Source organism: Crassostrea angulata, chromosome 8 (genome assembly GCF_025612915.1).
Source record: "Crassostrea angulata isolate pt1a10 chromosome 8, ASM2561291v2, whole genome shotgun sequence".
Classification (NCBI taxonomy): Eukaryota; Metazoa; Mollusca; class Bivalvia; order Ostreida; family Ostreidae; genus Magallana; species Magallana angulata.
The window spans coordinates 51,564,137-51,580,572 of NC_069118.1; the positions used below are offsets into that span (position 1 = coordinate 51,564,137).

The 16,436-nt window shown below is 33.0% G+C and overlaps 2 protein-coding genes across 2 annotated transcripts; one reads left to right on the forward strand and one right to left on the reverse strand.

Moving 5' to 3' along the window:
• Positions 1-759: 759 nt before the first annotated feature.
• Positions 760-5,275, forward strand: LOC128160584 (uncharacterized). The gene is made up of 2 exons (XM_052823918.1): positions 760-882; positions 1,288-5,275. Exon 2 carries the CDS (start codon positions 1,321-1,323, stop codon positions 2,995-2,997), a length of 1,677 nt encoding a protein of 558 aa, XP_052679878.1. The 5' UTR covers positions 760-882; positions 1,288-1,320; the 3' UTR covers positions 2,998-5,275.
• A 581-nt stretch (positions 5,276-5,856) lies between these two features.
• Positions 5,857-6,807, reverse strand: LOC128158046 (forkhead box protein J3-like). The gene has a single exon (XM_052820722.1). It carries the CDS (start codon positions 6,805-6,807, stop codon positions 5,857-5,859), a length of 951 nt encoding a protein of 316 aa, XP_052676682.1.
• Positions 6,808-16,436: the final 9,629 nt, after the last annotated feature.

The window sequence follows — 16,436 nt, forward strand, 5'->3', positions numbered from 1 at the left end:
TCATCTAGCTTAAAATCAAAGAATGAATTAAAAAATATTTGTGCACCAAATCAAAGGTATTTGTATCAGATGTTATGTGAATCTGACTCCATGTATGATTAAACTCTATTTGATACTTAAATGACTATCTGAAATTAGCCTTATTCATGCATGAAATTTATCATGAATAATGAGCTAAAAATAGAAATGGTCTTATCTGGGGGATTTCAGTGGTGCAGATAAATTTAACCATGAAAATTTGATAAAATAGACAATATTCTTTAGATATATCCAGATAAACTATGAAAATTAATCTACACCCTTCATTATAAAATTTTGATTTTGCATGGTTCTATCGTAGACTGCCTCTTAAAACAAAAGACAGTACTCTTCCGATTTCACGGTATTAAAGCCCAAAAAATTCGAGTCTATTTTAATATAGTAGTAGGTGAAGGTTTATATATGCTTTACCTGTTGCCTAATCCATTTGATTACTCAATAAAATATGTTTAAAATAAAAAACAAATGTTGAAACCCGTGTTCTGTATTTGAAATTTATGTCACCGATAGCCAAGGTAGTTAACAATTATTCACACAAAAATATTTGCGAATGTAAATTATTACAAATGCAATTCTTTCATGGAATCTTTCATTTAAATTTTACAACATGCTATACTTTCGGAAAAAAACCTTACATTACATTTTTCGTTAGTGTTAGATCCACCCATTTATTCAACGGAAAGTCATGTGACGATTTTATTGATCACTTTGATAACGGATGTACAAGGGAGTGAAGCTTGCGGAACGAGCTCTCCGGTTTTAAACTGAGATTGGTTTTAAGCAGGTAGAAAATGGCAACGGGTATCTAACTTAAAAGATTCATTTTAAAGATGGATTGTTGAGGTAAGTTGATAGTTATTTAACTAATTTAACTAGTAATTGGTGATAACGATGTAATACGTATAATGTTATTTTTCGAGTACATGGTTTACTTTTTTAATTGTATCTCAACAAATACATGTCGGGTGTGTGTGTGTGTGTGGGGGGGGGGTTATTTCTATCAAATGTTACCCTAAAAACATGTACAGGTATTAAAGTATCATTCTAGAAGTATAAATTATATATATATATATATATGCGATTGTAAATTTTATCACAGACAGTTATCATAATCATTAAATAACAAATAAGGTCAAAAAGGCTAAAACGGGATTAGTTTGTTAAAGTCGTTATCAATAATGTGATCTATCGGACTGCATATCAAATAAAATGGAGAAAAGGGAAATGTAAGATAAATTTTTTTCACAGAATTGTGCTGAAAATCCCTCGAGGTATCTGGTCATGGATCCAAGACGTTGGGCCCAGGATGTGTTACTGTGTCAAATCTGTGAGAACCCAGGCCCCCCTATGTACTGTGACATTTGCCACATACACCTGTGTACAATCTGCGTGGGGAAACACCTCACAGACCTATCAACAGAACACAAAGTGGTGCCATTTGCAAATAGAGGATTCAACCCTATGTGCCCAAAACATTCCTCTAAACAATGTGAACTTCATTGTGAACAATGTGACATTTCTGTTTGTGTGCTGTGTGTTTCTTCTGAAGAGCATCGAGGTCATGAGTTTCTGGACATGGTGAAAGAACTTGACAACAGAAAAAAAGTCTTGGAGATAGATTTACGAGAATTAGAAAAATCAATCTATCCTAAGTATTTAGAGATTGCATCTAACATATCTCTTCAGAAAGCTGATTTAGAGGAAAACTCCGAGAAATTGAAAACAGCTTTTAACATGCATGGAGAAGATTGGCATAGAGAAATTGATTCCATGATTAAGAAACTGAAATCTGATCTTGATGAAATGGACTCTAAACAACTGTCTGTCTTAGCTAAACATGAAGATGAAATTGCACGCACCATTTCTGAAATCAAGCAAAGCATTGCTAAGCTGAAGAAGTTGCTAAACTCCAATGATGTCAGCCTTGTCTCTGCCTACGAATCGAGGAATACTGAATTCAGAAGATTGCCTCCTAAACTCACATTTTCCTTACCGAATTTTACCCCTCAGAATATCAACAAAGAACAGATTTATCAACAGTTTGGTTCTTTATCAGCGTTATCTATCGAAACAGAAGATGATTCTACTATGGATTCTCAAGGTGCAGGATTCTATCTCCTGGAAAAACCGCTCATTGATGAACCACAGATTCTCACAGAAATAAAGACAAAATATGGATTTTTTAATCAATTGCGTTGTGTGTCATGTATGGGCGATGACGATTTATGGATTTGTGGTAGTGACAAAATCATAAGACTCTACAACATACGTGGAGAACTATTAAAGACTATCACAACCAAGTCTGGAAACAAACCAGAGGACATAGCAGTGACAGGAAAGGGCGATCTAGTCTATACTGATAAGAAAGAGAGGACTATATATCAAATAGAAAAACACACCGAGATACAGACAGTGATCAGCTTAAGGGGATGGAAACCTCTCGGTATCTGTAGTACCTTCTCTGGTGACCTCTTGGTCATTATGGACAGCGATGATAAACAATCAAAAGTTGTGCGTTACTCTGACTTCACAGAGAAACAAAGTATTCAGTTCGATGATAAAGGACAACCTCTCTATTCGTGTGGTGGCACTAAATACATCAGTGAGAGCAGAAACCTAGATATATGTGTGTCAGACTATGGAGCAGGCGCAGTAGTAGTGGTAAATCATGCCGGGAAATTCCGATTTACCTACACTGGTCCACCGCCCACTTACAAAAAATCATTTGATCGGCCATGCGGAATTACTACAGACAGTCAGGGTCGCATCCTGACAGCAGATTGGTACAACGATTGTATCCACATCCTGGATCAGGACGGACAGTTCCTCCGCTACATTGACAACTGTAATTTAAAATGCGCATGCTACTTAAGTGTGGACAATAAGGGCAACCTTTTTGTTGCACAGTCATTCGGTACGGTAAAAGGAATCCAATATCACAATTTTATGCAAAAATAACGTTTCCATAAAAGTAAATTGTCAACAATCTTGCCACAGGTTCGACGCTGTGTACATTTTTAGATTTTGCCATTTTATCAAAGTATAAAAGGACAACATTATGCTGTAAAAACTGGCGAATCGTGTAGAAAACAGATAAATAACATTATTACTCCTGCGTGTTACTATTCTTTCCCTTAAAGCTGAACACCGCTCGTAAATAGGCACTGTCCGCCATATTTCTCTTTAATCACTGCTGTCCCTACAACCCTTATATAAGAGACAGACCTCTAAACATTTCAAAGTACTTCGCTGTAGAGGTCTCACCTGTGTGGACGTACATTTTGCCTTGCCATGTCGGTCGCGATGAAATTATCAAATTTTACGCACTTTTTGAAGCCAGGAGAATACTAACATCAAATAAATTGGTCAATGCATTATTTACGAACAGAAAATGAACATAAGATAAGAAAAAAATGCATAAAATCTAAAGACCACGAAAGGAATACTACATGTCGGCCACGAGGTTCAGGTGTGCAATCGGGTGTAACGAAATCGAAGGGTTTATATACCAGGTATCTGTGTGATGGTGCCTATTTACGAGCGGTGTTCAGCTTTAAGGTGGCAGGGGACAGATTCGCAGGAAAATATTTTCAAAAACTTTGAAATAAGAAGAGGCTATGGAGTTTTGCTGGTTTTCTGGGAGAATATAAATTGCTAGAATACATATTGCATTCATTTTGATTAGGTTGGTTAGAGAAGCTCGTGTTCATGTTATTGATACATGACACTTCAGTACTGATAGCACTTTTCGTTAGATATGGAATAAAAATGTTCACTTACGGTTTTGTACTTTAAAAAATGGGTGGGTTCAGAACACGAAATGATACTCGAAGGGAATGTGATAGACCCCTCCTTCAATAAATGGCGATTAATGCACGGGTATACATTAACCTATATATTATATGGTAGTGTATGGGAGTTGCTTAGAACAGGAACGTGTTGCTGGACCCGTGAAAATGTGTAAAAGGTCCAATGATTCAAGAAATTTTGAGATCGTTTCTGGCTGTTCTATTTAGTGTGATATGATAGTTGTACTTGTTTCATTATGAACTGTCTAAACATTCTACAGTGTGTCACCTGCATGTAAACCAATTTTAGCAAATTAAAAATCCACTGAAAAATTAGATCAAATTATATGAGCACTGTCTGCTTCACATTTCCTCGACAAATAGTAAGGTCAACGAGTTGGGTCCTAACCACACGTAATCAATCTTAAATTGTCTAGACGGTGTCATTTTGTCTTAAAAGTACTGGATAATTTAATTGACCAAAATTTCATATAACAAATGTATGGTTTCTCCAGAACATTACCAGAACATGTGTCATACTGTAATAAACAGCCTTAGAGTTATGTGTCAGTTGAAATAATAACCCAGGACATCGGGGGCAAATATGCTGATATATCGTGCGAGAGGTCGATAAGGGAGTGGAATGTCGTAATACACCGTATCAACACCGTATCAACAATATTAGATAGGGGCAACGTGTATAATAAACGCAAATAAAGTGATTTTGTGTGTGTATATTTTATGTCAATGATAAGTGTGAGCAAAAAATACTTATTGTTTTATGTAGCTATGTAATAACAATGATTTATTGTATGGTTTATAGTATTTACAGTTATATCTATTACTTTTTGAATATTAATAAAATTTGTTTAGAATTACTTCCTGAGAAAATAAGATTAATGCGTTCATTCTTTAAAATTTTGTAGAAGTAAATTCTAAAATGTTTTAGAGAAAAAAGTTGTTTGTGGTTAACCTAATGTAATACCACAGTACTGATACATTCCTTTGTTTGAATTTTTCTATATCAAATTAAAATTTTTAAATTTTTATAAAGAAATTGATGTAGTGGATTATTAAAGAATCTAAGAACAACTGGATTTATCTTTACATATGTATACAATATATTTAGGGGTGAACTGATGTTATTTTCTGAAGAAATTATTATATTCTATTTTGTGAGTTTTAATATCATTAACCATTTTATTTGTTACATTCATTATACATTTTTACATTACCTTCATTGTATGTTCATTCTTCCTTTAAAAATTGACAAAGTATGATTGAAAAATATCTTTTAAATCGGTGGTTGTCCAGATCAAAATTTTGCAATTTGGCAAATTTCTTTTTGAAATAAATGTAATGTCAAGATTCTATGTTAATTAAAAAATTAAAATAACCATTTTTCGATTTAGCTTTTTAGTCATGAAATAAATGATAACTTATTGTGACTCCTGTTTTTTTGTTGTTGCTGCTGTTGTTGGTTTGTTTGTTTTTTTTGGAGGGGGGGGGGGGTTGGGGTGAAACTTTCATGCATGTGTTATCTTAAGTTTTGAATTATGAATTTAAGGTACTTCAGCTGAAATTTTGTCATTGCTTAGTAAGTTAACTATTACAGTCTTATTAGGTTTTCACAAGTATTCAACCGATGCCGACAAAAATATGGCGCGATGTTGACATGTTTACAAAATAAAAATTGCATCAGTAATCAGAAACATCAGTAATTATGTATGATAGTCAGTATCACATGATCAAATGCTCCTTTTCTCTCATGTTTACGTTAGCTCTTCACATTAGTATTAACATAAACAGATATTATGAATCTCTTTGTTGTTGGTATAATCATTGGACTACCAAAGGTGTTAACGTGGTTATACCTAATAAGAAAAATAAACAAATCCAATCCATTTTAGATAACAATTTAATTGTTATGAAATAAATATTTACAAAAATGCTAAACACAACAATGAACAAACTGTTTATAATAGTAGGCAATGTATACTTTCATTAACCTAAGAATATAGCACATACATCAGTCACTGAGGTCCCGCAGGTAAGGCTCGAACTCCTGGAGGAAATCCCCTGGACACTGAATGACGAAGTCGGCGATCGATTCAAGGGCTGAGAGGCTGTAACTATCGGCTGGCGAAAGAATGACAGAGTCGTCTGACGGCGCAAAGTCAATGACGTCCTCTGGTTCCAAAATGGACTGGAGTTCTTCAACACCGGCGAAAATGTCTTCCTGTGAAAGTTCTGGTTCGATGGGTGAACAGGGAGCGTCTAGTGAAACTATACTAGAGTCCGAAACAATCCGAGTGGAATGTCCAAATTCGTGGATATCCTTGGAGGATGACACATCGGAATAACCTCGGAATCTTTCCATGGATGAATAACAGATTCCATGAACTGAGTCACTCTCGTCGTAAGTGGTATCGAACACACTGTAAAACGAATCACAAGCGGAACAGGCATCTTCATATAGAATGGAGTCGTCTGCTGTGGGAGTCTTTGACGTTCTGGGCGACATGCTGAGGATGCGGTCAATACCGAAGCTGAGTTGAGAGGACACAACACTGGTGGGTCGTTCAATACCGGAAGCTGCACTTGATGACACAACACCACGAAGCTCGATTTCCGGAACACCAAGATATTGATGAAGGAGGTTTGGCCATCCGTTGTGACTTTCTTTACGTGTCGTCTGCTTTCGGAACGAAGTAAGAGGAACAAGGGACAGGTCGACGGTCCACAGTCTCTTGCCGCTGTTGTTGGGATGCCTCATCTTGACGAAGTGGGTGTTCTTTGAGAGGACGTTACGGACCTTGTTGTACCAAGCTTTGTCGTTGCCGCCATAGACGTGAAACATGGCCTCCAGGGATACGCAGATCTCTGACAAGGTCAAGGCTTTCTGCGGGGAGCACTGGATGGCGTAGATGACCATTGAAGACATGATGTAGGGAGGGAGGGTGGCTTCTCTTGATGACATGTTCTGAAAGTCAAAGGAAGCAAATGTTTAGCACAAATTACAGATATTTGTTGACATGAAACCCCAAAATACCCAACAGAGTTTGTATATTCTATGGTAAGATAGCATTAATTGGGATCGGGTATCTTACCATAAAAATATACAAACTCAGAAGCTGTTTATTTTCTGTACTCGATTGTTGAAACAATAACATATTTAAAATACCAAGGGTCCAAATCGAAGAATTATCAATGCTTTGATATTTGTAGAGAAATTACGCTAAAATATTGATATGGTTTCTCTATAACATGTACTGCAATCTCTATCACATATACTGACATTTTACAAATACAATCGATACGACCAAGTTACCGGTTAGTCAAAAGTAATATTTTCATTGTCAATGAGTATTAGTGCATTTTACTCTTTTTACTTATAAAAATGTCTGACTTCTAAATTTAAAAAGTATCCCACGTTTTATTCTGCATGGAGAAACATGTCGACTTTCGTAATAAGGGTACGTTGACCGGAAATTACCGGTGCTGGGAATTACCGCTAATGAAGATATTTACCGTTCCGGGAAATACTAGTTATACTACTAATTTAACTAACTGGATAATACTGGAAATTACTGGGAAACACAACTCTTGTTGTTTGATCTAAAACATGTGTGTATATGTAAGATGTAACAAGTTAGCATAAAGTCACAATTCAACATGTTTAGCAGTTTCACTGTCTTTAAAATTCACCAGGTCCTCTACTTTCTTTAACATCCTTTAGTAAAATTTTGCAGTTTCAGTATAGCCTTTTCGTTCCATAGTTTTGTATATTACAGATTTGTAATAAAAAAATAACAGCTTAAACTTTAATCCTGTTATCCTGCATATCTTACAAGCAACATTAACACATTTTGTTTTTAAAAAACCCTGGCTCATTCGTGTACTAAGTGGGGCTAATTGGCTTTTTCTAAGATGCGTTAGATATCCTGAGGTAGCAACACGTTATTGTTCACAATGTTTTGGTGTATTATTCACATATATAAACAAAACCAAAAACATGTTTATGACAACGGCACCTTTACCTGACTCAAGTCTGAATAAATACACCATGTTTTGATTATTCATAGTTGGTTTCTGAATGTATTACTGGCTAGCTAAACCTAAAATGGCTGTCAATATCCCAACAGATATATTTAAAAATATGAAGTATATAGTTATGCTTTATTTCCCAGTATTTCCCACCTTCCTGTACGTCTTGCCTTTTTCCCAACTCTGTTGTACATAACTGTTGATTTTTAAATGAAGAATTATCGTTATTAATTGGAAGGTTGGACACTTTATGTTCTATAGTAGTGTAAGAGAAAGAGAAATGAATTACAAGTATTTATTTTTTTACGTATATCATGAATTCATTTGATAGCTTCGGTCTATCCTATGCCTGTTGCCCGCAACATGGGGAGAAAATGTTTTCAAATGATAAACATGTTAAAACATAAATTTAACTGATAGATACTAGTAATTGAATCGTCGAAAAGTGTTGTGATTAAGAAAAAGGCATTGTCTTTCATATTTATCTTTATAGGTCGCTATCCCTACAACCCGTGTACATAAGCCGCAGACATCAAATAAACAGGTCAATGAATTATTTATAAACAGAATATGCACATTAAACAAGAAATAAATGCAAAAGATATATTTACGCCCACGAAAGGAATACTGAACGTATTAAAGAGTTGTATTCAGCTTTAACTATATACTAGTATTTGATTATATATCATATATAGCAATGCCTCGAAAAAAGAGCGTACGTGTATTATTGCGAAATATTGAGTTATACAGATTTGCGAGTCATTATATTTAAGACTAGGATGCTTTGTCAACCATAGCAAAAAATTCACCACAAAAACTTACTTAACAAAATTAATAAGGGGGGGGGGGGCAGATAAATGCCAGCGACAGTCTTATTCAGCTCAATTTGGGAAGTAAGATGAGTTTCAAAAGAATTAGTTCTCTTATGGATTACTAGCATTCCATCAGAAGAATATTTCTACCAAGGGAAAAAATATCTATCAAATCTATCTAGGGGAACATACTCGATCATTTTAGTGAATCTTACTGACAAAACGTATTTGGAACATGTAGTATAATACATGTATAACAAAAGGAACTTTCAATCTTAAGCTTTCAGAAAAATATAGTCTGAAAATCGGTTACATTTTCTGTTAGAATAGCACGTCAAAAATAACAATAAATAACATAATTATTTTTTCGGAGCAAGTTTAACCTGAACTCGTATTTTAAGCGAACAGTGAATGTGACAAAGGGAACTTATTATCAGAACAGCAATGTTAACAAGGGAGACGTGTTTCATTTCGGAACTTCTAGCCAGGAGAACATCTTCTAGTCAGCTGCTAGTCTAGCTGATGGAACATAAACGGGGTGCCATAAATCTAGTATACTATACAGTGCAACATATATTATAACAATATATAAATTCGTCTAACTTTAGAATCTAAAGAAGCTATCATATCAACACAGAAGCCTAGAGAGCTCATTCGAGATTCGAGATTCGAAAATACTACGACATTCGATATTCAATATCTAGATTAACCAAATCAGAATCTGATAACCTGTAGTGACATCAATCTATTCTAAATAAAAAATAAAATTCCTTCGCACATGCTCTTACGTTATTTGATTTATTTTACACAGATTATTCTTAATTTGCTTTCTTATATCGGTACTACAAAATAAGTTTCAATGAAAGAGTCATTCTAACGGAGAGGTAAGTTTTTCACCCCCCCCCCCTAAAAAAAAAAATTTTTAAAAATCGCGTAATTTTTTTTCTAAAACAAACATCAAACTATTTGAAGTACATCTAACTTGTAAATATACAGTCTTTTAGAAGAGTTAATTTTATTTATGAGAATTATTCTATCAATCCAGTTACAAATTTAAAAAAATGTAATAAATCTACTTATCCCCCAATTAAATTAAATGATAACAGCACACTTGTGAACGAAAACTTTGAGAAAGCAAATATATTCAATGACTACTTCTGTCAACAATCGCAAGTAGATGATGACAATATCGATTTACCCGTAAACTACGATAATAATGACCCGTATTGTAACCTAGACAATATTATTATTTCTGTTCAAGATGTAAAAGACAACTTGCAAATCCTAAATACTAATAAAGCTACTGGTCCTGATAATTTAAATCCTATGCTCCTCAAACAAGCTTCATCAGAACTTGCTTATCCTCTAACTAAACTATTCAATCTTTCTCTGCAAAGTTCTACTGTTCCTAATCAATGGAAAATCGCAAATGTAACTCCTGTATACAAGAAAGGCTCAGCAAACACAGTGAGCAACTATAGACCAATATCCCTGCTTAGTGTTCTTGGGAAGTGTATGGAAAGATGTATTTTTAAATACCTATACAATTTTCTCCACTCCAATAACATATTAACTCCATCTCAATCCGGCTTCCGTCCTAATGATTCTACTGTCAATCAACTGCTTAGTATATCTAGTGACTTTTATCGAGCTATTGATCAAGGCAAAGAGATAAGGGTAGTGTTTTTTGATATAAGCAAAGCGTTCGACAAGGTATGGCATAAAGGTCTCCTACATAAACTTAGTAATTTGGGAATACGTGGCAATTTATTAAAATGGTTCCATAGTTACCTTCACAATAGAAAACAATGTGTCGTTATTAACGGTACCAAATCATACCTGAAAAACGTGCAAGCTGGTGTTCCGCAAGGAAGTATTTTAGGTCCACTCCTTTTTCTTATCTACATAAACGACCTAGTGGTCAATATCGATTGTAATATTAAACTGTTTGCTGATGATACGTCAATTTACATAACAGTTGAAAACCCGTTCAGCTCTGCAGCTCTACTTAACTCTGATCTTGAGAAAATTAACGACTGGTCTAAAAAATGGCTTGTATCCTTCAACCCTTCCAAAACTGAATGCATGACCATTTCCAATAAAATTAAGAAGCCTTTTCATCCCTCACTCATATTTGATGATGTCCACCTCAAAGAAGTTGAATCGCATAAACACCTTGGTGTAATTTTTAGTAGTAACTTATCGTGGAACCAACATATAGACGAAATGATATCCAAGGCTTATGCAAGATTGGGACAAATGCGCAAAGTTAAATTTTTACTAGATAGAAACTGCTTACAAAAAATATACTTCTCTTTTATTAGACCAGCCTTAGAATACGCAGATATAATATGGGATAATTTACCGGAATATCTTAGTCGAAAAATAGAAAATATTCAGTTAGAAGCGGCACGAATAGTGACGGGGGGTAATAGAATGGCGTCCATTGCATTTTTATACAGAGAAACAGGCTGGGTGTTACTTTCAAAGCGTAGGGAAAACCATCGACTCGTTCAGTTCTTTAAAATGTTCCATTGCAAAACTCCAGAATATCTTTCTAATATTTTAGAAATACAAACTTCTAAAGATGGAACATATAATACCAGAAGTAATAATTCCATACGGGAAATTTTCGCACGAACAAAGCTATATTATGAGTCATTCTTTCCAAGTGCAATAAGGCTCTGGAATACACTACCTAATGAAATACAAAACAACCCTTCTTTAAACAATTTCAAAAAATATTTAAATCGTAGCAACATAAACATTCCCGATTATTATAATTTTGGATCCAGAAAAGGACAAATTCTACATTCCCAGTTAAGATTAGAGTGCAGCGCCCTGAAACTTTATATGTTCCGCAGAAACCTCTGCCCCTCCCCCTTATGCACATGTGGTTCAATTGAAAGTAATGACCACTATCTTTTATATTGCCCAAATTATAATGTAATACGTAGTGAAACAATTAACAAACTTCGAGATCCAACAAATGTAAACATATTACTCTTTGGGTCTCCCAATCTTAGCGATAATGATAATAAATACATTTTTTATATGGTCCAAAAATTTATCATCGACAGTAAACGATTTCAGGGTACCTAGTGTAACCTCGACACTTTTTTTACTTAATTATATTCTCTAAATATGAAAACGCATCTAGGATATATTTATACAGGGATGTATTTCATACATGTATTTCCTTTGGTGTTTTACTTCAAATTGTTATGAACATAATTGTATTGTTTTCCTTATAGTATAACATGAAGTTATACGTTCGTGGGTCGATTAGCTCACTAGTTTAAAAATAAATGCACTTGTAATTCCAACTCTCAAACTTATGCATATGTCAAAATATCTAGTCTTGATTGATACATATATTGGATGTCTTTATCTCCTCTTTTATATAAGCTCTCATATTTTTTATTTAATCATACATACATGTAATTTGCACCTCTCATATTTTTTCTTATCTAAGAGAGGGATTTGTATAAGCCTTTTGGCTTGTTTCCCAATCTTATTGTACTTTATGCCAAATACATGTACCTGCTATTGTAAATTATCAATAAAATATTGTTTAAACTAAAAACTAATCCAGTTAGTATTGTATGGGCACATATCCTTTACTGTATTTCATCAAATTAAATTTTATAAGGATAGTCCTGTACTGATAAAATAAATATGTATTAAATTAATTGAACTTAGGTATTGAAATAACGATTTATATTATCTCAAATGGAATGTAAGCAAAATGTTTTAATTTCAACACAATTCCCGTTAGGCCCTTGTCATAAAGTACGGGGGGGGGGGGGGGGGTATATCAATCGCAGAACATTTGATCAGCCAATGACGTGGCTTATGTTCTAAGTAATTAGGTCATATTAAGGTCAAGCTCTAGTATACGAAAATAACACACTGCACTTAAAAGACTATATACATGTATGATATGGGCCTAAAATGGTACCCTAAAATGAACATCGTTATTTTACTCTAATTCTTTGTTTTCCTTGTACAGATATATATGTGATGTTTTAACATAATGTTCATTTTGATTCAACTGCCCACAATTTAGAAATATGACATCGTAAAGACAACCTTTCCCCGCCATTTTTGCATTTTTAGCATAAAACAGCTTGTTTTCAAGCAGTTTTTCTCTCAGAAAACATAGAGCGCATGCTTGAACAAGCAAAATATTTTAATCAGAGATGCATCTAGCCAAGGCTAATAAGTGACTTTTTTTTCCTTGTTCAAGCATGCGTTCTATATTTCCCATTCATGAAAAGGTAAGAAAATATAACATAACATTTTGTTGTACCAGAAACACTTTTAAAAAATGGCTAACTATGGGGGCCAAATTATCATAATTATATAGTTCTTTGTTTTATGAATTCTTCTGATGATGCTTCGTGGCAATAACTGGATTTTATGAGGTGGGTCGGACTATAATCTTAAGATAAACTCGGTGAAAAGTCGTTTTTTATCACTATCATTTTCAATGAAATTTGAAGGAAACGAGCCACAAATATAAAAATTTCATTCTTTTTGGGGTGAAATATATCCAGAATGCCTACATTCTCTCTAAAAACAGCATATCTCTAAAACGTACTTGACCTCTTGTGGGTTGTCTTAATTAACAGTGTGCATATTGTAAAATCAAAACAATATATGTAGTTTCATGTATAACTGGCTAAAGTCAATAGTTAAAGAAATATTTAAAAATCAATTTGTACCAGAGTGGAGAAGTATAGTAGATAACTCACCAAAATGTATTAATTATAGATTTTTGAAAACAAATTTCAATTTAGAAAAGTGCATGTTTGTTGATTTTACCTATAAATCCATGGATCACGTTTAAAAATTATACGAACCTGTAACCATCGATTTCCAAATATAAACAGATGATGGAATAATATCGACAAAAATTAAATAAAATGTACAATGTGCGATTGTAATAGCATTGGGATGAATTTCATTATATTTTAGAATGTACACATTTTCGAAACGATAGAAAAATGTTCTTGTCCAAGAGATACTTTGAAAACTGAAGTATGATAAAAATTTAGCGAGCTACTAAATACTTGTGATGTAAAAAAAAATAAATAAAAAACCATGTTTATTCATTAAGAAAAATTTCAAATTCTGTTCTTCTCAGAAAAAACCCTCCACAAAACCCTATACAATCTTGTATACAGGGTGTCCCATAATATCTGAAACCATTTACTCACAATTGGTATCACAATTTTAAGAATCTGCAGAGTTGTTTATTCATAGTTCAATATTATTTTTATTATTATTTAGGTTCATTACTCAATAATTAATACACCTATATCTGGAGTCTGTGTTGAAAATACAGTTTTAAAACGGAAGATACCTGCTTTGTTGTCCAATGCGTTTTGAAAAAGATTTAATTTAACCATAGAAATATGTTGCAATTTTGTGACATCAAAATTCAATGAGAAACACATTTTTCTCCAAAACCTTTTTTATGGGGAAAACGTTTTACTTAGAATTGTTTTATTGTAGGCACAGTTTACAAGTTTTTGCCAAGCATAATTTGGGCATAATTAATTCATATGCATTTCAAATGGTATCAGATATTCTGGGACACCCTGTACTAATATTTTTTTTATCGTTATTACGGTACCTCTACTGTACATATGATCCTTGCCTGATTTTGTGTTCATTTGTACATACTTATTTAGAACCTCAAATACCAGTGAACTGGTCTTGGTTGAATAAAGAATTGAATTGACCTCTTCTTTTAAATGACATTGAAGTAAACTTTTCCCGCTCTCATCTTTTAATCGCTAAAATTTTGCTTGATATCATCTAACTATTTCTTAAGACACATCAAATATTATGAACGACTTAATTGATAAATTATTGTATTTAGTCTCAATTAACGATTACTTCCTGTGGGTAATGATCGATCTACTAATAAACAGTATATTAAATTCTTTTTTAATAGGCTTTTTATATTATCTATCAATTTTTTTTTTTGGGGGGGGGGGGGGGATCTTCAGAGAAACTTGAAAAATTGAAATTGCTAGAAACTAGACTTACATGCAACAGCTTATACAAATTGTTTTCATAAATTTATTGCAATTATAAAGAAAGAGCGGATAAACTATTTAACTATTTAAAGATATATTTATGAAAATAAAAAAAATAGTTTATAGATAGTAATTTTTATATTTTGATATATTTTTTAAGTCGATCAGGATTAAAATCATTCAAAAATTAAAAAAATATTTTCTAGCTACCGACAGGTCAAATCACATTAATTAACTAATCACTTTTAAAAGAAAACAAAAACCGCAAATTATGATTTAAATAACCTTGATTTTGTTAGTCATCAATTGTTGATTGGTGGTTTGAAATTGAAAGGAATAAAAACTGAAAGGATTTCGTAGAACTTAGTTGATACCTGATCCATAATATTTTGATTCATATAGGCCACGTTTTTAAATAATGAACAAATTGCATGCATTTCTTCCTTCAAAATCTTTTAGATTTTTGCATTTTAAAAAATCTATGATTATATATACGAATGATGCAAAAACTGGTAAATAATTTTCTAGCCTACCAAAACAACGTTTTTGAGTTGAAAGCTATTACCTGTGTTACTACTGGCAACATAACTCGAATATTTTGTCACAATCTACTTTGTTTACCCCCCCCCCCCCCCCTTAAAAAAAATGAATTACTGCTAGTTTTTCACACGTTAATTGTAGTTCTTGAAAACGCTTCCTAACATGATTTTTTTTTTCAGGGTATAGATTTAAAATTCAAATAATTAAAAAATTATTAAATTTAAAAAAAAACACTTTATTTTTATATGATTTATCAAAATACACTCTCTAAATGTATTATACATGTAATTAAAAAATTATTATTACTTTCCTGGTGTTAAAGTTTTACATATGTATTTCATAACCACTCCATAACCATAATAAGCCTGATAATAAAAGCGGGATTGTTTAATTTTTCTAATATTTTTTAAAGATAAAGTTACTTACCAATCAGAAGGTTGGAATCTTTTATTCTACACAGCAGTCGATAATCAAAGTTGATAATAAATTAATAATTAATTCCGCGTTCCTTATATTCATACGGAATATTTCATTATTTTCAAATAGGGGAATATCCATTATTTTGAAACGAACGCACTATTGACGACTATTGAAATCCCCCTTATTCCCTGTGAACTCTTCCATACCCTGGACTGACAGGGTGACCAGCACCCGACCTACGGACCGCGGCGACACGGAGTTTTTACAGCGATTTGTCAGTGTAAGCTTTGGGGACCCGTAATTGTACATGTCTAGGGAATCCCCCTCGTGTCTGCGCGCAGTGCACTGTCAAAACGTGTCAATTAAACATAGAAAGGGTTTCATTTAAAAAATCAAAATCAGAACAATTTAAACCAACAATTAAATAGATAGAAAATAGAAAAAAAAGGGAAAACTAGAAATATACCTGTGTTACATTAAAAACGCGATAAAGATTATTTCAAACATTATATAAATTATTATTAATTATTAAAATAAGACTTAAAACAATTGTTTACAATATACAAGTTAATTATTTTCTAATTAATTATTACGACTAAAGATTGGTATATAAATGTATAAATATAATTTTAGTATGTATAATAATAGGTTAAACCATTTGTATAATTTCTGTATTTAATTAATATCAAAATGAATACATTGACAAGTTTTAAATTGTACCCGGCAGGAAAAAAATCCAA